At 38.9% G+C, this 21,912-nt stretch overlaps 1 protein-coding gene across 1 annotated transcript in view; it reads right to left on the bottom strand.

Annotated features, from left to right (window-relative positions):
- The window catches only part of ZDHHC13 (zDHHC palmitoyltransferase 13), a 34,237-nt gene extending 12,999 nt beyond the window's left edge, over positions 1-21,238 (bottom strand). Inside the window, exons 1-10 of the mRNA XM_007430485.4 lie at positions 21,106-21,238; positions 18,590-18,732; positions 16,384-16,506; positions 13,130-13,207; positions 9,807-9,951; positions 8,130-8,194; positions 6,409-6,571; positions 5,304-5,429; positions 3,648-3,781; positions 1,328-1,428 (exon numbers count right to left, since the gene is read on the bottom strand). Coding sequence (XP_007430547.1) covers positions 1,328-1,428; positions 3,648-3,781; positions 5,304-5,429; positions 6,409-6,571; positions 8,130-8,194; positions 9,807-9,951; positions 13,130-13,207; positions 16,384-16,506; positions 18,590-18,732; positions 21,106-21,126 — 1,099 coding nt within the window. The 5' untranslated portion in view covers positions 21,127-21,238. The remainder of the gene's footprint in view (positions 1-1,327; positions 1,429-3,647; positions 3,782-5,303; positions 5,430-6,408; positions 6,572-8,129; positions 8,195-9,806; positions 9,952-13,129; positions 13,208-16,383; positions 16,507-18,589; positions 18,733-21,105) is intronic.
- Positions 21,239-21,912: the final 674 nt, after the last annotated feature.

Genomic DNA, 21,912 nt, shown 5'->3' with positions numbered 1-21,912 from the left:
GGACAAAAAAGAAAACAGAAAGTATAGTACTTCATACTGTTCATATATTTTTCAATTTTAATTTAAATTGGAAACTTAAATTGTTTTAATCTTAGTGTTATTTTATACTACATATTTTAACATGGACATGTTATGCTGTACACCAGTGAGACTTGTATGATTATAGCTATATAAAAATTGAGTAAATAAACACTACATGAAGAGTTTAACTTGTAAAACACAATTCTACACCAAATTTGAAGACGAGAGCATCTTGTTCTAAGGCCACACAGAAATCTCACCTTGAAAAGAAGCTTGGTTATACTAGCTAGAAACTTTAGGCAAATGCATCTTGAAGTTGAGAAGGGTTGTGATAAACTATTTGCTGTCTGCTAAAGGTTGGCTATTTTTTTTTAAATTTGCACAAATAGCATAGCGTAGTGATCTATGTTCAGGTACCAGCTTTTTGTTAATCTCTTTGCTACTGATAGTCATCCAAATTCAGTAACAACATATTCTCTGTGGGTTTTCCTTCTCATCCGTGGAAAAGGATACCGCCAAAAAGAAGAAGCGGATATATTTTCTAGATTTATTGGTAGTAATCTAGAAGAAGAATACTCAATACCAATAGAAGCTTTACCTTTCTTTACAATTTAAAGTACTGAATGAACCTCCACAGCCATGATAATACTGGTACTACTGGGGCTAAGCCACAGGCCCAGGCCTGAGAACTGAATTTCAATGGGCCCCAAACAGCCTCCATGGTAATAAAGTGCTCCACCAACCAGTGGAAAGCTGCATCTACATGTACCCCATTTAAAAATTCAATGCACGTTTCTGTCTAGTAATTTCCTATTAGAAAAATGCACAGTACTTTTAAAGCTGTAGCTTCCCACTTGCCAGTTTAGCAATTTCTTGGTCATCTAGCAAGTGAGGAGGAAGAGGGGGAGGAAGGAGATGCAGCAAAGGCTGCACAGCAGCAAGGGGAAGAAGGTCAGGACAGGTGGTGATGGAGCGTTCTACGGGACAACTTGGATGGAAGAGGTGGCGATGACAGCATGGGAAAAGAATAACCAAGACACCACTACCAGCCAGCTAGAAACAGCAGGGACAGACCTGCCAGTCTACTTCTTTTTAGTTTATTCAGATCTTTTGGCCATTAATAATAGTGACAACTTTTCTAAAGTAGCAACTCGGTTTTTCTTAGTAAGTACATTAAAAGTCTCATGGCAGCTCATAGTATGATATTACAATTTTTTTCCAGTGAATTTCCTTGTAAAAAATCAGTACAAACACACACATTTTACACAAATACTCCATTCTATATTATTGATTTAACAAAGGATATTAGGCAGGAAATAGATGAAACAGGTCCATGATATCCAAAAGATAGAACTAATCATAAATGCTACTGGGAAATATTTTATTTTGTTGAATCCTATGAACAACCTAAATGGAACATTTAAAAGTAGTTAAACAGTATTTATTCAGTACATTTATATTCCACCTATCTTTGGCACATATAGGGTCTCACTTAATTTTATCCCTGCAAGAAAAACCCTGTGAAGTAGGTTAGGCTGAGAGAGAGAGCGGCTGGCCTAAACATACACACTATTAGACACATAAACATACCAAATAGTGTTTACAAAAGTTCAGTCCATGAAATTCTCTGGTGAATTTAAGTTTCTTTATCAAAATGTATTTCTGCAACAGCTGTAACATCGCATGTAAGAATTTAGGAAAAAAATTCTCTATGTTTACATACAATTCAAAAACCTTGGTTTGTGATAAAATGAAAGTAGAGTGCACAACCCCAGACTTATTTGCATGCAGGATTTTCTGGAAGTACAATGGGTGCATGCACTTTAGAAAGACACATCTGGTCAATATCATACTACATATATCCAACGTGAAATAAATCGCTTCATAATTGTAACATCTAACATGGGGATTTTATACATTTTCCATATGGATGTGATTTCCGTTTAGAAAATACAATGTATGAAAAAGAACTTGGACAATGTCTTGGAAGCTAAACTATTCCTTTGTTGTTTAGATGACTCAGGCCATAATGTTTTAACTAAGCATTTTCACTGGAATCTTAAACTTCCAAGAACAACTATTATAAAAGAATGGCATTTTTACCTACTGTGAATTACTTTTCTGATCACCAGAAAATGGACTGGGTGGGAAAGAGAGATGGAGCTGACAGGAAAATATTAACTCCTCCTCTTTTAGCTAAAAGGCAGGCTCCTGCCCTGGTGGAGGAAACTTCTCTTTGGTTGTATGTATTGACTTTAGCTGGTTGTGTTTTAACTTCTCCTTTATTGTACATTCCATTGTAACAACAAAAACTTGCATTTGGAAGACAACATGGGAATGGAAAAACAATCTGTACCAGCATGATGAAATGATTCATGAGCCATTATCTACAGTCTTCATCTTCTTTCCCTCCTAAACACCTACTGCTGACCAGAAAGTACTTTACTGAAAGTCTAGCTACTGTTCTTGGTTACCAGAGATGGAACTGATAGGCGAGAGGTTTCTGAGCCACAAACATTTGGTAGAAATTGCAATGACCTTAAAATGTTGCTGCACGTCCCATGCATCATACCAATGATGTAAATTGCAAACATCAGTTTCTGTCATGATGCCGGGAGTCTATTTTGTGACTACAGCAGCCCACAAAATTGGTAAGTAGATAAAGATTGTGTGATGACACTTAAATGACAATGTCATTTATCCCCACTTTCTCTTGTGGGCAGCACTAATCCCAGAGTGGGTCAGTGTAATAGGTTATACTGTAGCACTCTTTGTGACACAATGCAGCCCAAGTCTGCATCTGCAAAGTTAACTATTTTATAATGTTTTATGAAAGAAACTGCACAACACATTTCTATTCATAGTATTTTTATCATTAAGGGTGCTGACAGTCACCCCCCACTCCTTACAGAATGTGTTGTGACATAGGGAGGAAGCAGCATTTTGCTAGCTATGAATGCCAAGACAACACATTCTCAAGCCATCCATTAATTTCAGGATGGGAAGCTCATCATGCCTGGTTTCCTGTTTATGGGGGACAAATTGTTGGGTTTCTGCCCGTTCAGCTGGCCATTCTCTCCCCTTGCTTGTCTTTTTGTGGGTTTTCTTTAGAGCTTCTGGAAGTTCAACAAAGTTGAGACCCCAAGGTGCCCACTCTGCCAAGGCAGGGGGGAGGGAAGAAGGATTCTGAGAAGTTTTCAGTTCTGTGTTGCATGCAGGCTCAAAGCTGGCACTGTCACTTGCCTCTTCCATGCTCTGCCCCCTCAGGTTCTTCAATCAGTCCTCCCCCATTTCCTAGGTCATTCTCCTGCTCCAGCCTTGTGGCTCTCTTGAAGATAGTTTCCTGCTGGAATGCTGATTAGCTGGTGTATGGCTTCCAAGGAGGTGCTTTTGTGTGGAGGGAAGATGGAGCTAATGGAAAACTACTGCTTCCTCTAGAAGACAGTACATAAAACTGAAGGGAAGGTGTTTCCTCCATGGGACAGGAAAAAAGTCTTAAGGTCTGTTTTTGAGCTAGAAGAAGTAGAATTAACTCTATTCTTTCCTATTGATTTCATCTCCAGGAACCAAGAAAGCAACATTCTACATTTTGCACAAATAAATATAAGAAAACTAGATACTCCTACCTTGCAAAGAAAGACAGAGTAACCAATATGAAGAACAGCAAGCTTCCTTTCAGCAGCCATGAGTCAGAATTTAAGTCTGCTACATATCCTGTTGCCCATATCAATAGCATCGATGAGCCAAGCAATAACAAGAACTAAATAAAATAAAAGGGTTCATTACAAAATGAGAAAATTAAACAAATTGGGGTTAAAAATAAAGTGCGTGGAAGACGAAAAAAACCAGGTTTCCCAGATTTACATAGTAGCTTTGTCTATAAATTTGAAAACAAATTGGTTCTGCCAGACATGATATTTCACTTTGGCTCTATCTCAGTACTAATTACTGTTCATTTTCCATTATTATTATGGTTGGTCACACAGTCAGCCAGATGTTCAGACTGGATTTGGCATTTTTATCCCTATCAAGTCCTTCCCAAGGATCTGGGATAGGCAGATGTTGTTTGATGGTGTTATTATTATTATTTAATTAAAGTTTTAAAAACATGCCAAATATAATGAAATCAATTTCTTAATATAAAGACCTACAAATATTTAAGAAATGTGTGTAACTAAGTACGTGAAATCATTTTTAGTTATCTCCATCTACTGCTTCTAAAAACCCTAAAACACCTCTCTCTCTATTTTAAACATAAATACCTATGGGAAAAAAGTCTGGAATGAAAAAAGGAACAGGCAGAAGAGTAAACAAAGGTATTAGGAAAGTATTTCTCATAATGCCCAACTGAAATGGAAACAGAGCAGCCTGGTCTTGCTCTGAAGTTCAACAGAGATATTTCCTATTTTTCTCTGTTACAATCTGAAAGGAAGGATACAGCCAGATGCTCCTCCAAGGGAATTAAATAAAACCCTTCCATAGCATCTTTGGATATATTGGCTATCAGTTCCTTATACAGTGGTACCTCGGTTCACGAACTTAATTTGTTCCGCGACTCTGGTCGCGACCCGAATTGGTCACAACCCGAATCAAATTTTCCCATAAGGTTCAATGTAAATACGGTTAATCCGTTCTGACCCCTCTGAATTTGGTCGCGACCCGATTTTTGGTCGCGTCCCAAATCAAATTTTCCCATAAGGTTCAATGTAATTATGGTTAATCCGTTCTAAACCATATGTTGTTTTTTTAAAAAACTGCAAAAATATGAAACAAAATACAGTACGAAGAGAGAGAACGCTAACCTTGCTCGACGCGACTTCTGGCGTGGAGGACAGGAAGGCGGGTGGGGAGGCAGTTATTGCTTGGAGGGAGAGTCCCCCTCCCTACAGGAAGCCGCGACCACGTGCCACGGGAGGGAAAATGGTCGCAGATCCTGTTTGTCACCCGATCCGGCGTTCGCGAATGGAGGCAAAATTTTGCGAACGGAGCTGTTCGTGACCTGAATTGGTCGTGAACAGAAGCGTTCGTGACCCGAGGTACCACTGTATTCTACATAAGGTTTTTTCCTCATTTGCCTTTATTCTTTGCTTTCTTCCTTTATATTCTGCCACTTATTCTTTAATGATAACTCTACAGGAGATTCCAGTTTGTGTGAATTGCTATCATTTCTCTCTTAAATAATTTTTTTAGCCGTAGTAAAACTTACTATGGTCAACAATATACTCAGCATCAATTTCTTATCTATAAAATTGCATGTCATTATTTGTTTCAGTTTATGATACCTCATTTTTTTCCAGAATCCTCAGAAACCTTGATGTTCTTCTAATTCTAACTTTTTCTTCTTCACGAAGTATGTGAATAATTGTGCGATTTTTAGTTTGATGAGCAAGGTCAAGTGGTTTCTCTCCCTTAGGAGAAATCAACAACATTATTTAAAAAAAAATACAAAATAGAATAAAGATCCTTTTGGCTGCTTCATTTTAAAATCCTACCTTATTACAATGAAAACTGAATAAGCACAATACTGTTACATATATGTTGTACACTGAGAAGCCTACACCAATTTTTAAAATCTGGAGCAGGAAGAAGAGTCACAAATAAAATGCTGATACTCAAATGCATTAATTAGTGACAAAATGATGAGCTATTGTAACATAATCACTAATTATTAACAGATGAATGATTGCACCTTTCATATACAATCATAGCTTCCCAAGTTAAAATTAGATTGTATATTCTAGAAGATATATTTTGTAGCATAATTAGGATCAACTGCAATACAAACTATATTCTTTAAAAGCATATTTATTCTGAAGATCTTAGAAATTATCTTGATTTAATTAAACAATCAATATAAAATGCTACCTTATTTAGTCATATTAAATTGCAAAAAATAGAAACTATTCACATATGAGGACACCATAAGGGATATCTATTTAGAGTCATGTTTTCCACTTCACTACTAATTTGCTTTCATTCATAATGTTCATTTCAGAAATACCCTTCATAATTTTTTACAAATAAAACAAACAAATTCTGATGAACTATTTTGCTCTACAAATATTTCTTTAATAGTACAACAACTGCAAAAAATAGCCAGAACTGCCTAAACTTTATGGTGAACCACAGAGCTCAATTTTTCCAGTGTAATTACATCAATACTAAACTCCTACACATTTCAAAACATCTTAGCTTTCACCTTTTTAATAGTATTATATACTTATTAAACTTCTCAGAACCACAGAGAGATAAATCTCATCATTTAGGAAAATAAAAGAACAGGACATAATATTGTTCTTTACTTTCAATTAGAAATTTATATATTTTCTGACATTACCTGAATCCTGATAGCCAGAAGGATCTTTAATAATAAAAATGGAATAATACCTTGACATTTTTGACATCCAGACTGGATCCAGCTTCTATCAATACATCAACAGCATTAATGTTTCCGGCTATAACAGCCCAATGCAAAGCAGTGTTCTTTTCTATATGGTCTACAGCATTGACAGATGGATTAAACTTTAATAGAAAAGAAGTAGGTTCTCGCCTTCATGAAAATAAAAATGTACAAGTTAGTAAAGCAAAGATACTATAACTTCTAATAAGATAATATTTAACCATTTATTTCTGTATTGTAATAGCAAACCTGCCATATTGATGCTTAAGAAAAAATGCAAGATTAGTAATTGCATACTAATATGTTGCAACAATTATATAACTATAAAAATGTATTGGGATGTGTGTGAGAAAATGCATATAAAAGAATGAGTGTTGCAAAAACTGATGAGAGGAAGATATTGTACAATTGGTATAAAGAGAAAAAGATAGTTAAAAGAATGTGGTAAAAGAGAGCAAGGAATGAGTAAGATTAAAAGAGGCATAGAAAATGCAGAGCAATGTTGATGGAAATAAAAAAATGTGTTATAAGTGGGTGAAAAGAGTTAAACAAGAAGTCTTCAATAGCGTGAATGGAATTAAAAATAAAAGTGCTAAAATGATTTGGAATGAAACTGAGACGAGGAAATGCTGGAAGGAATATTTAGAGATTTGTATAGCAATAACACCAACGTATCAAAGAGCAAACCTGAAATAGCCATAAATACTAGCATACAAGAAAAAAAAACGATGGAAAGGAAACAATAAATGTTGTGAGAATGTTGAAAAATGGTAAGGCTGCAGATGTAAACAGAGAACTGGAGAAATGTTAAAATACAGATGTGGTTTGCTTTGGAATAGCTATACTGTACAACTTGTTTAATGTGCATGTTAAGACTGTATCTGTGCCTGATGATTGGAAGAATGTTATTTTTTCTTATAAAAAAAGAAAGACAACCAGAGTAAATGCACAATTACTTACAGGACTTAGTTAAGCGTACCTGGGAAGATATTTGGCAAAATTCTGATTGTAAAGGTACAAGAAGTGACAATGAACACAATCTGGAAAATGCAATCCTGCTGCCAGGAAGAAGGCAGGACAGATTTTGCTCTGCAGCAGGTTATTGAGACATATATGAATGTAAGAAAGTTACTGTAGTTTACATGTATAGATTATGGGGAAGGGTACGATGATGTGAACAGACTTGAATTATGGAGTGTGTTGTGTGAATGTGGAGTTAAAGGCTGGTTGTAGTATGCAGTAACAAAGGTATATGATGGAAGTAAAGCATACGTAAAATAACTGGAGTCCTTAGCAAATAGTTCAATAGTTCAGTATTATGATGTTCTGGGATGAGATAGAAAAAATTCTTGAGACCGAAAACTTTATCCTACAAAGATGGTTCCAAAACTCTAAACATCATCCAGAAAATAAAAATTAAACAAGGAAAAAAACAATTTCCTTTGCAATACAGAAATAAGCATGGAATGCGGATAAATTCTTTCCTGGATGTCCTATTGTTGATGTAGCCCTGTTATGTACTTTATAAAACTTTTCTTTCAGATTTAACAGCTGAGGACAACTGCTTCAGCAACAAATAATGTAACTCGTTCTGCCTTTTCCTGAAAGCATTGCAATCAGGTGCATATTTTTTTTTCTTAAAAGTTCTCACTGAATTGAGCAGTAAACTATACAATGGCACTGCAAACTCACTGCAATCATTACTCACCCAATTACTTTGTGGGCTGACACCATAAGAGGGGTATGTCCATTGCGGTCAGTAGTATCTATACTCTAAATATGACAAAATATTAACATGGAATTAACGACCCAACCAGCAGTTGAAGCCATAAACTGATGTAACTGCACTGAATTCAATTGATGCTATGGATTTCATGAACAATTACCGTATTTATCAGCGTATAACATGCACCTTAATTTTAAGGAGGAAGTTTAGGTTAAAAAAAACCTTATTTAAAATAAATGACTTGGAAGCAAAATAAAGGGAGTTCTGAGCGGTGGGCAAGCGAGTGAAAACTTGTGCTTCCCATTGCTCACATGAGCGAAAACTGTGCTCCCCATGGCTCACGTGAGCGATGGGGAGTGCTGGTTTTCACTTGCTCGCCTGCTGCTCACCTCCCGCTCTGCGGAGCTGCCTCCATTACACCCCTGGCTCAAATGAAGGCTCCACTCTCACAGCCCTGCCGCTTGAGTATCGGCGTATAACATGCAGCTAAGATTTCAGCCCCAAATTTTAAAGAAAAAAGTGCACGTTATAATATGCTGATAAATACAGTAATAATTTAGTAATACTTTCATATGGCCCCAATGCCTTGTAGTGTATTCTGATACAGATCATAGGCCTCAATGAGAGTTCCGCAGCATAACTTGGCAGCATTTTGAACAGTCAAGTTTTTAAAGTTTTATTCAGTATTACAATACTGGCTGAAATCCCAGTATGAATCTGCCCGTAAGATCTTGGAGAGAGATCCTGCTGAGGACCCTGTCCCCTAAGGAGTTCTGTTTTCAGTAACCTCGTAGGAGAGATTTCTCAATGCTGGCACACTTCTTGTGGAATAGCTTCCCCCTGAATATTCAGATCACCACCTCCCTGGTGCGCTTTCGCATAGAAGTGAACACCTGGCTCTGAAAGAGAATACTTGGGATATTACGTTTAGGATCTGCCTTTGTTCAATTGTGCCATTATTGCTGACGTTGTATTCTGTTTGTTCTGTTACTTTTAATTCTTATTTTTGGTGTATGCCAATCACAGCCATTTGGAGTAGAAATTTCTAAGTAATTAAATACATTATGAGAGCAAAGTTTTGAAACTTGTCTTCTCTGTTCTCTTGCATATCCCAAATATCTGTTGTGGGGAATCTTTTAGTTACAGACAATATTGCAAGAGGAACTGGAATTGCTAGTATCTATCACAGATATAATAAGTACAGCATGCATACTAGGTTGGCACAGAACTTTTATGAGCTTTTTAGCATGTGTAACTAATTGGTGTTAATATGAACATTTTTAATCTTCTGTTTTTATTAACTTACCAGATTTTTCAGCCATGACTCAAGATAAATCAGGCTCATACTTAAGTATTAATCTATAGCAATACTAGATGATGAAATGGGAAGGATTTGATAGACATGGAGCCTCCCAGATGGAGACTGAGGGATTAAATAAGCTCATTCATAGGTTTATTGTGACAGTAAATAAAATATCTGTGATAGAATGCAATGAATCTTTGTACCTGTAACAGTAAATAAAATATCTATGATAGAATGCAATGAATCTTTGTACCTGCGCAATTATAAAATTTAATGCTCATGAGAGTCAAAGTATTAGCACACAAATATTAATGCTTGCCACATGATTAATTATAGCACTGCACAAAGTCACATACCTGACCCTTTGATACGAGGTAAGCTATGATAGGCATGTGTTGAAAAAGTACAGCTAAATGCAGGCTGCTGTATCCTTCTCCATCAATAAGACTTGGATCCGCTCCAAATTTTAACAACAATATGGCCATAGATAAATGCCCTTGCCTAGAAAGAGAGAGCGCTTTTAATTTTAAAACACTTTCTTATGGAGACAAAATACTGTCATGGAAAAGAAACACTAATACATGTTAACCTGAGGGCTTTAAATTTCAGAATTTACATTTAAATTTCAGAATGAGTATGAAAGTTAAGAAAAGCAAAGATGTCCTAATTGTGGAAGAATGGCAGCTAAAATATGTTTGCAATACTATAAATGACTAAATATAGGGTAACAATACTAATAAAAAAATAACATTAAGCGAAAGAAAGAAAGAAAAGTAATTTTATGGGATGAACACATAAGAAATTGGTTTAGCTTTAAATTTATTATTATTTGTTAAATATCGGCCTAGAACTAATAAGAGCCAGGTACACATTCCAGCTTCGTCTAAATGTAGGAGTGCGTGTGAAGCAAAAAATGTTGCTCCATTGTTCAGAAGTTCATCCAGGCCATTCTGAGTAAGATCTGGATGAGATGATCCAGGGTTGATCATATTTTGGCTGAGACAAAGCTGGAGGAGACTTAAGGGACAAATAGAGGAAGACTGAGGACTTCACATGTCTCTCTCCTTTTCCCCTGCATGACCTGTGCACTAGCCCACCTCCCGCTCTTCCTCTGCTACCCACCACTGCAACCACACCACCTCTCCACTTCCATGTCTCTTTCCTCCCCTCCTTGCTCCACCCAAGGCACCCATCTGACTCACCCACCCTACTTCACCACAGGTTGTAGCTGCCACCCTACATCCATCCAACCCATCTGGCCCACCTATCTGCCTTTCTTCACTGCTGTTGTTGCCCTGTACTCAGATGCCTTACCTCTCTACTGGCCTTTCTCCCCAATGTCTCCCACCCCAGAACACATCTGCTGGTGCATGCAGACTCCAGGCCTGCATATGGACCAAACACATATGCTCTAGATCTGTATATGGACAAAACAGAATGTTTTGCATATAGCCTTGAAGCTTTTGGGTTACCTTCAGCTATATAATAGAGAGGGAGGGAGCGAGCAGAGAACAATAAATATATAGCGGTAAAATATACAGTTGTATGTAGGTTGCAGAAGAGAACATGCATAAACCGTACAACAGGAAAGTCCATTCTTCTGGTCTGTGACCTCATAAAATTGCTGAAACAATATACCAGTTGAATTTAATTTTTTTATAGTAAAGCAAATTAAGAATCAATTCACAACTAACATCATTCAATAACATACACACAAAAAAAGCATGATCTAAAAATAGTGGCACACAAATACATCTCACTAAACCAAACCCAAGCAAACAACATTCTGTTTTAGTGTAATGTATAAACAAGCGATTCCTGCATAAAGCCTGAGAGATCATTCTAATTGAATGCAGGTAGTCCTTGCTTAATGACCTTTCGTTCAGCAACCATTTGAAGTTACAGCAGTGCTGAACAAATGGTATTTACGACTGGTCCTCGAAGTTCAGGCTGTTTCAGCGCCCCCATAGTTACATGATCAAAATTTAGGTGCTTGGCAGCCAGACTGCACTTATGACCGCAGGGGCGCTTCAACTCTCCTGCCCGCCTATCTCTCCCTCATCTCTGCCCTTTTGGCTGCCCTGCACTCTGCTGCATACCCCTGCTGCCCCCCACCACCACCGCCCCCAGCTGACCTCTGCCATTTTCTTCCATCTCTATTGGCCCAGGATCCAGGTGCTGGGCGAAGGTGCAGTCATGGGATGCGTGTGGCAAGGGCGGCAGGGTGGCAAAGCCTCGTCTGCCAAAGGCAGCTTGCTGAGCCGGCTGGGGAGGAGGCAGCAAGGGTGGTGGTAGAACTGAAGGAAGCGGAGGGACGAGGGCAGGCTTCAGTGAGGGGTGGAGGCAAGCCCAGTGCCAGCAGAGCCTACCCACAGGCCCTGTGCTCTCTCTCGGCCCAGCCTTCCTCCTACAGAGCATCACAAAGGGCCAACAGCTTCCAACATGCTGAAGCCTGCAGACTGTTTTTCCAGGGGCATCTCTGGCAATTGCTTTGCAGCTCATGTTGGAAACACTCCTGAGAACTGGCCTGCGGGCCTCAGCAAGGGGTGAAGGTAAGCCCAGCACCAACAGAACTACCTGCAGGCCCTCTGCCCATTCTCGGCCAAGCCTTCCTCCTGCAAAGCCTTGCAAAGGACCAGCAGCTTCTAATGTGAGCTGCAGAGCACACAATGGAAATGCCCCTGGGAAACCAGTCTGTGGACTTCACCTTCACCCAGAGCCTGGATCCCAGGCCAGCAGCAGGAGGAGGAAGATGGCAAAGGTCAGCGAGGGGCAGCAGGGGGCGGCAGGGGTAGACGGCAGAGTTCAGGGTGGTCAAAAGGGCAGAGATGAGAGGGAATTAGGCGGGTGGGGGAGTTTAAGTGGGGGTGAGCGTGGCAGGGCAGGAGAAGCATGAGGTCCTGGCCTAATGACGGCATGGTCCTGGCCTAACAACTGCAACTGGGACTACTGGAACTGCCATCACTAAGCAGTGTGGTCATGTGATGTTTTGCCTAATGACTGCTTCGCTTAGCGATGGAAATTCTGGTCCCAATTAGGGTCGTTAAGGAAGGACTACTTGTACTTTAGCGAGGTCTACCTATAGTTGCTATGGAAGTATGATGGCCTGGAATGGAGGAAGGGGGGTGAAAACGGTGCTCTCGTCTCCAGAGCAACGCTCTGGAGATAAGCGGAGAAAGCTGGCGCATCCCTAAACATTCCAGAAGATAGTAGAGAGTTGTGCCTGGGAACTACTGGTCAGTCTAAAAAGATTCTGTAAATAAGCGCTAGCTAATAAACCTTGCTGATTGAACCTACACGGTCTCCAGGAGTTCCTTGGGCTAGGCCTGACAGGAAGACAGGAACAAGGGAAAGAGTTTGGCTTGCAAGCTTGCAGCATGAAGCCTCTCAGAATATTGATTAGGTTTTGAATCCTGTTAAGTTAATTTCTTCTTCTGCCAGTTCTCTTAACAGCTGAGTAGCTTCTGTTCCCCAGCCCCATTACTTTGTATATAAAAGTACAGATCTCTGGGTTCACCTAAAATCTCATTTAAGCAAGTCTTTGACTATGAGATGAAAGATGCAAATTTTTAATAAAGTCACTGTCACAAATTCAAAACTTAAGTTTGCCCTAATGTATCACAATATCACACAGTCAAATGTAAGTATTAAATAACCAAAAGAAAGATTTGCTTCATACCTAATTGCCCAGTGAAGTGGAGTTGAATTTAAATCCCCTCCTAGTTGATCCACTACTGCACCTTTGGAGATAAAATACCTGTGTAATAGCAAAGCAAAGTTGTTTTATAAATACAAGATGAATTAACATATAGTATATACACAGATATACAGACAGAAACTACACCGTTAACATCTAAACAAAGCCTTTTATGTAAGACATATACAGGTAGTTGTCACCGACTGTCTCGTTTAGTGACCGTTCAAAGTTACAATGATGTAAAAAAACAGCTTTGCAACCAATCCTTGCATTTGTAACTGTCACAGTATCCCACGGTCATGTGATTGCCATTTGTGTGCTTCCCAACCCGCTGGTGACAAGCAAAGTTAATGGACAACGCAGAAATAAAATTGTAAGTTGCAGTCACGTGATTTTCCACTTAGCAACCACAGTGCTGCCAGTCCCAATTGTGGTCACTAAGTGAGGACCATCTGTATATTCATTTTTGACTGAACGCTTTTTCTGAAAGTGGATTTTTCTCTGGCTTTCTGTGCACTACACAATATTTTTAGAAATAAAATTATTTAATATTTAGTAATATATTCCTATAAAGCAGTTTTGTCTGCAGTGTAAATCAGAAGTCCCTTGATTATTAAATATGGGTTATAGATAGTGGAAAAATATTAGAAAAGTCACAAAATAATTTTGACAAATCTATTAACGTGGCAATAGATAAAATAGTTCATGAACAGGAATGAACAAATACTACAGACAATTGTTGTTTGGCAAGAAAAATCCATAAAATATATATTATAAACTACTGAAGTCAGAGTTTTTTCTCTGTCAACAGAAGTCTTCCATATTTCATTCTTGTGTGCTTATACTAATGGATAAATCCTCTAGGTTTAAAGTGATTTTTCTCAAATAACGTGATTCTACTGCTGGAAACAGCCCTTCTATGAACAGATGTTTTCCAAAAGCAGAAACTACTTTCCATCTCACCATCTTAATTTGAGATGGGATTTAGGTCTGGCATCTTTTACAATATTGGGGCAAAGATCCAAAATATGTAAAATTATGAAATGGATGTAGTATGTATTTTCTTTACTACTAAATCTAGACAAATTTGAATCCTAACCCTTAACACCTCACTTTAAAAATTAGGATGAACTCCCTTCTGTGTTTAACTTGCCTTCACTGAAGAAGATCATAGCCTTTCCATCTTGGAAAAGCTGATGAGCTTTTCTTTTTAATTGTAGAAGCAGGTTCCCTTTTAATTGTAGGAACAGGTTCCAAACAGTGGGCAACTTTGCATTCAATTTGCATACATCATCATCATCATCATCATTTATTAAACTTGTATGCCGCCCAACTCTCAACGAAGGTATGACCATGTACACAGATACTGGCACATAATCACACATATATTTCCTCTATTCTATTTTATATCTCACAAACAATTCTTACTGTACAGATTCTGGATATTAGTTTCTCTAGCTTTTCCATTTCAGAATTATACGCTGAAATAGAAAAAAGATTCACCAAATATTTAAGGTATTTATCATTAAACTAAATTTACCCTTACTTTTGAAACATTTTCTTAGCTACTGAATTCTTGCTTCATGCAGCGCATTTATTTAATTGATTCCCACTTATTCAAAAGGCTCTTTAGATTTTCCCAATACAAATATTTGTAATAAGGTATACTTTTAAATCTACGATGAAAGGTAATGCTTATTGTATTACTGCAATAATCATATAAGATTACAAGACTTAAAAAAAATTACACTAAAACACAATGTAATTCTTCACTGACACAATATATGTACAATATGGACTTCAGTATTTCTGAAATTAAGAAATATATAGGCAGCCCTCAAGTTATGATGGCAATCGGGACCGGAATTTCTGTTGCTAAGTGATGTGGTTGTAAAGCGCAATGTCACATGACTGCATCGCTTAGTGATGGCAATCCCACCAGTCATTAGCCAAGGATCCACCCCAATCCACCCCATTCCTGGCTTGGTCCCTCCCAGCTCCGAGCCTCAATAAGGGACTGCCTCCTCTTCAACTCCCCCCACCCACCTATCTCCCTCCCATCTCTGCCCTTTTAGTCATCTGCCTACCACTGCTGCCAGATGCCCCCATTGTGCCCACTGCACTGCGTGCCATTACTGTACCTCTCTGCCTGTGTTTGTGCCCCAGCCAGGACATCAGTTTGCACCCCAGCCAGGGCCTTCTTTCACAAAGGTGAATGAAAGAAGGTACTAGTTGTGTTGGCATGAAAGGACACTTCTACCAGGTCTTTCTTTCGTGAAAGGCCCTGGCTGTCACACAAATGGAAGCCCTGGCTGGTGTGCAAATGGAGGCCCTGGGCAGGGTGTGAACGGAGGGCCTGACTGGGCTGCAAGAGAGGCCCTGGTGGCCCCAGTGCAAAAGAAGGTGAAGTCCCCAGCTGGTACAGTAGTGGTGTGTGTTGCGGTGAGCGTGGCAGGCAGGGCTGTGTGGCAGGGGCACTTGGCAACAGTGGGTAGGCGGGTAGTGAAAAGGCAGTTGTAAATGCTGGAGGGCCTGAGTGGGTCCGAATTTTGTTCACATGACTGTGCGGACACTGAAACGTCCAGAACTTTGAGGACCAGTCATAAATCCCTTTGTTCAGTGCCATCGTAATTTTGAACAGTTGTTGAACAAATGGATGTTATATGTATTCTGTTTCTCTTGAGAATATCCAAAAAAACCAAACATCAATACAATACAGGTAGTCCTCACTTAATGACTACTATTGGGACTGGCAACTTAGTCACTAAGCGCTGCAGTTGCTATTTGGAAAATCACACAACTGCAACAGGCTTACCTTACTTCCCTTTGATTGTTAAGCAAAGCACCTTGGTTGCTAAGTGAAACATCACGTGACCGTGACATGCAATTTTACTTCCACCTTCTCTATTAACTCTGCTTGTCACAAGCTGACTGCAAACTGCCCAAATGACAATCATGTGACCGCAAGATGCTGCGGCGGTCATAAATGTGAGGACTGGTCACAAAGGTTTTTTTTTATACTGTTGTACTGTAACTTCAAATGATTGCAAAGTCTCACATTTTCTTTGTCTGGCTCATATCCTGTTGTTATTATTGTTGTTATTATTAGCAGCTGCCCAGGGTTGTGTTTTGTAAGATGGTGGCCATATAAGTCTGATAAATAAATAAATAAGAATATATCCACTTAATCGCTTTACACTCATAAAGTTTGATAAATTCATATATTGACAACTTACTTTACAAGATCCAGCCTATTATTGATTGCTGCCCAATGAAGAAGTGTCACATTTTCCTTGTCTGGCTGCCTTACATCATATCCTGCTTCTACCAATTCTTGACATCGCTCTAATAGACCATATCTGAAATAAAAATATGATGAATTTGGATGGCTAGAAGGAACTTTGAATATTTGTGTTCAGCACAAAAAGAAATCTATACTCTCCGGACATCATCAGTGAAAAATGGTATTAAAAACAATTAAAAAACGGAGAGATGCTTTATAATATCATCTGGTATACAAAGTCCTCCATGTCTGAATCCACCTCATTCCTGCCTGCCTTTCTCTGTAATTAAAATAGGCTACCATTGTACATACTCAGCTCACTAACTCTAAATTTGATTTTAGTCCAGTCCAGTCTCAGTCCTTTATGGATTAGAACAAAATCTTCTTTAAGTTCTTATATAGTTTTAGTTTTTCACCAGCTGATTCTACTATTACAGTGGGTGCAATGTAGTTGTAGATGTTGTTATGACAAGTTGTCATGACAACATACATCTAGTATTTTTTACTGAAGTTTAGCATCATTATTTCTCATAGGAAAACCAGCTTGGTGTAATAATTAAAGGCACTGGGCTACAAACAGAAAGATAATTAATTTGAGCCCTGCCTTAGGCATGAAGCCAGCTAAATTATTTTGGGCCAGTCACTGTCTCTCAGTCCTAGGAAGAATGCAATGGCAAACCATTTCCAAAAAATGTTGCAAAGAAAATTTCATGGACTTGTCCATGTAGTCTAGAAATCAAAACTGATTTGAAGAGACAAAAATAAATTAATTAAAAATCCTCAGACACCCGCCCCAAAAATGCTTGAGATGTAGTATTTAATAGTGACATAATATATGTTGCTTGGTTATTTAAAACAATAGTGAAACTGAATGAAGTAAGAATCAATGTTTCAACATTCAGAATTTCAGAACAATATTCTGACATTCAGAAGTATCACAATTTTCAATGATGCGTCAGTAAATATAAGACATAATGTGATTTGTTTAGTTTTGGCTTAGTGTATTGTGTAAACCAATAATTAGATTACTCTATGTTACAGCTCTTAATTGCCAGGAGTTCAGCAATATATAAATTTCAAAAATACATTAAAAAGTATTTTTAATAGAACATTCCAGACTTTCTAAAATGAGGCTGCACATTCCTACCTAGCAACTAATACTAATTATTGGTCATACCTATAGACTAAGTATATGAAACAGTTTCCTGGTTTATGTCTAAGAGGTGGTAGAACCTGTCTGATCTTATTCCCGCTTGGGAGCTAATCAGGGCCACGGCTGGTTAGTAATTGCATGGAAGAACACCAGAAAAACTAGGGTTATAGGCTAGAGTTTGAAACTAAAAAAAAGTTCATAGGAAGGAAATGGCCAATTACATCTGTACTATTTTGCCAAGAAAATTACATGGATGTGTCTAGGAAATCACATTGAGCTCTACTTGAAAGAGACTTCAACTACTTTCTTATTTACACCTTTAAACGGCTTTAGCACTCAGCTACTCAACTAACCATTCATTTCCATCACTCAGCATCGTGAAAGTTCTACATGCTTCTCTCTCTACATGGAAAACACTGGCACTGGCTTCTTGTTAAATCTAATTTCTAATTACTAATTTCCAACTAGCTAAATTACTAATCTATCCAAAATTTTTCAAAAACTGAAATTAAAATATTGGTGTAACTTTCTAACATGTCTAAATGAAAGTTTTAAAATTATTGCTCAGTTTAACTACAGGTGTCATATTTCTTAGGAGTACACTTTGCCAATCCCAATCTTAGTAAATGTATTATTATACAAACTACTTATGTATAAAAACTTCATCATGGTTTATCAACCACAACAAGGTTTGTATAAAAGAGTAAACCAAAACCAAACAAACCAATATCATGATACAGTGTGATGTCTGAACCCACCGCATGTAAATATCACTTCTTCTCACAAAGCCCTAGAATTAGAGCTTGGAATATGTGTGTGAAAAGAGAGAAGTTATTTTTCTACAATAAAAAGACTTTTTTCCAGCTGCAGAAATCATTCATATTTAAATTTTCCATTAACAGCCTCTTTCACACATACAGTTTCCTATAAAATATACTTTGGCTGATATTTGATGCCTTTTTATAACTGTGGTATAAGAATAAATGTAATTGTTCAAGAAACCTACTGGGTTGCTTTGACAATATCAAAATTACTGCAGTCTTCCACAAAAGGCAGCATGTCATGCTCTTTTGATAGATCTTTATCTTCATACAAATTAGGCCAAGGATGGCCATGATGACGAAGGGACCCATGGCTATGACCTTTACACTGTAAATTAAAATGAATAATTAATACATTTCTTAATCAGTATTTAGGCCACTACAATTGTATTCTCGCAAGTAATGACAAAACTGCTTTTTTGTACTTTGGGACATGCTTTTTTGTTATTAAATGCCTATCACATATACAAAAAGATAAAAGCAAACATATCACAAAGAAAACTCAGCATTTAGTTAAGTTCTAACATGCTTATTTGCCCTTTTAAAGCAATCCTGGAAAAAGATGTGAACAAGGTGTAGAGGAAAAACAGATCAATGGGAATTCATGACAAACAAAAAAGGCAACATAATGGGATAATGGATGAAAGGGGTATTGTACATAACAGCACAGCCCAAGCCCAAATTTATATTTAATGGGCAATTTTCCAATTTTATGTTCACAATAAGGGCTAACAAAATATGAAAAGTTGTATGTTTTCTTCCCAACTATAGTTCTGAATACAGTTCTGAATTTTTCTGATTCTAATGTTGGTTTTGTGGAAATATGCCAACTGCGTTGTAGATAACACCAAAGCAACAAAGATTCCAGCTGCAAAAAACCCCCCAGATCCCATGCTGTTTGGCTAACAAAGGATCTACAATTTTCAGCATCTACAAACAGGAACTTAGGTTGCAATTCTAAGCCTGTTCACCTAGGAGGAAACTTAATTGAAATCAGTGAGACTGTCCTTCTGAGGGAATATGCATTGAATTGTGCTGTAAAGAACCTAAATGAATTAATTACTCTTGGTGTAAACCTGCCTTGGGATGGGACATATATCTGACAATTGAATTATGATATTAGGCCCTAACTAAAGTGGGCAATTTAATCTTGTTTGATGCATTTATTCAGTGGTCCTCAAGATGTGATGTTCAGCATCTTTATTATTTTTTACATCAGGTGGCTAACACTTTATTAGAGAGCTACCAGAAATAACAAACTGCTGCTTTGAAAGAATCTCAGAACAAATACAGTTAAGAATATTTAGGGCAGGAAGTGACTGGCAATAAAAAAAAAAGGGTTTTTACCAAATTACTACCTTTCCTTTCCCCTATTAGACAAATCTTGTAACTAAAAAAGATTATCCAATCCATCTCCATGAGAAGCATAGGGACCAATTTCCTACTATTGCTGCTTAGTTTAATACAAAGACATTTTCATATCAAAGTGTGATTCATCCCTTTCCACACAACACTTCTGGGGAGACCTGGCCTCAAAAAACAATTCCTTGCTGCCAGTGGTAGCAAAAACAATTCATAAAAATAGCTTTTGGAAACTTCCAAGTAAACAATTTTTTAAGAGTCAGATAAATACTATTTTTAAGTCAGACAATTTTCACTTTTAGAAGATAAGACTACTCTTCATAGTTGCATTTGTCATATTCCCAATCATGGCAAGGGGAAATAATCTTTTCAAACATATTAGAATACTCATTGTTTAAAAGACAGATGCACTAATATCTTGTTCAATTAAGCAATCATTCTAAATCTCCAGTATTTACCACAGAAGATCTAGTAGACTCACTAGGGTGTGCAGGTCTTAATAACTGTACATAGAAGACATTCATGTTGAAAACCCACCAACTATTTCTGTCTATGTGGGTGCTGGCTTTTCTCCCTGCTGATATTCTGTCAAGTCCTGCAAATATCTGTAGACAGGAAAACTGAATCACAGCTCTCTACGTGGAGGCATATAGGCAGCCTAGATCCCTCACCAAACTGGGTTCGGGACTGCATGTACAGTACGAAGTCTTCCTTTCTGAGATGTGTGTGCTGGATCAGGAGACAGGCAAGCGAGCAGAACATCAAAGCGGGACTTCATGAAGTCACTGTCATAATTTCTTCTGACGCAGGTGATCTCTCAAAGCAGTTCTCCTACATGAACCTGAGCACACATTTTTTGCTTACACCGCCTACCCTAATCCCTCCCGTCTCATTCAGGGATTTGAATATACTTTCCTGTGCCAAATACGCCTGCCCGTATTTGAAGGAGGCGGGTGGTGGTGGTGATGGTGGTAGCACAGGTGTGCCCCTCTGCCTCTACTACCTGACGTTCCCTCCACGAATGAAGCTGGGAAAGTGCCATGAGGTTACCACTCAGTGGCTCAACTCAGTCGACTCCGGGGGAAGGATGGAAAGGAGCTGGACCTGCATCCAACCCCGGCCCCAAACTCCTCCGAGGATCATGTGGGAACGAGCGGAACTGAAACGCAGCAAACACTCGCGTCCTGGTTCACGCCTGCCTGCCTGCCTGCCTGCCTGCCTGCCTGCCTGCCTGCCTGCCGCCTTGCCTTGGCTCTAGGCCTCTTCCCGGGTTCTCCTTCACAGCCACCCGCCCCGCCTCGCCTCGCCTCGCCTCGCCTTCCCCGCTCCCGCCGCTCACCTCGCGGCCGGCGCCCTCCATGCTCAGCGGTCCAGACGCCCCGCTCGCCCTGAGGGCCCTAGAGTTTCCTGCTCCGACTTCCTGGTTACCTCCGAAACACACCCCCTCCCGGCCGCTCTAAAGAGAAAAGGAGGAGCTCCAGCCGCGCCCTCTAGAGCCGGGAGCCTGCCCGGCTGAACCGGCCCCTGGCGGCGCGGAGGCAGCTTGCAGTCGGTGGCGGAGCGGCCGTCTGGCTGTATCGTACCCGGATCCCCTCAGAGCTGGGAGGAAACCTGTAGCCGTAATGAACCTTTTAAAATAGCAATCTAGCAACTCAGAGACGGCCATTGAGCTGAAAGGGATACTCCTAATTTTGAGAAATTGGGAGAAGGATGCAGTTTTATATCCCTTATGTGCCTGTATAGCCCAATGAGATTTATTTGGGATCCCCCTGAAGAGCGGGGGTTTGCTGCCCATGCTTGCATAGTACTGTATGCTATTTTGAAAGATACAAAATGGGATTCACACCATCATCACACTTTTGCATTGTCACGCTCCTCCCAGCCCCACATCAGAAGCATCAACGTGTATGACAACAAAGTTAAATTCTAGACCTCTGAACATAGGCTGACTACCAACAGCAGTTTTTAATTCTTGAAGAGCTTTTTAATGCTCAGGAGAGCAGTGAACAAACTCTCTTTTCTAACTGTACAGTACTTTCCTTAGTGGATAAGGAGCTGAGAAGAGTTTTGCTTCTCATAGGACACAGTATGCATCAGAGAAGGAAGAGCAGATATGGAGTTGGTATCAGTATGAGATTCCCTTAGC

The sequence above is a fragment of the Python bivittatus genome, unplaced genomic scaffold (genome assembly GCF_059951505.1).
Source record: "Python bivittatus isolate LINGU-HERP-01145 unplaced genomic scaffold, Pbiv_v1 ctg000480_np1212, whole genome shotgun sequence".
NCBI lineage: Eukaryota > Metazoa > Chordata > Lepidosauria > Squamata > Pythonidae > Python > Python bivittatus.
This window is presented reverse-complemented; position numbering and strand designations above follow the sequence as displayed.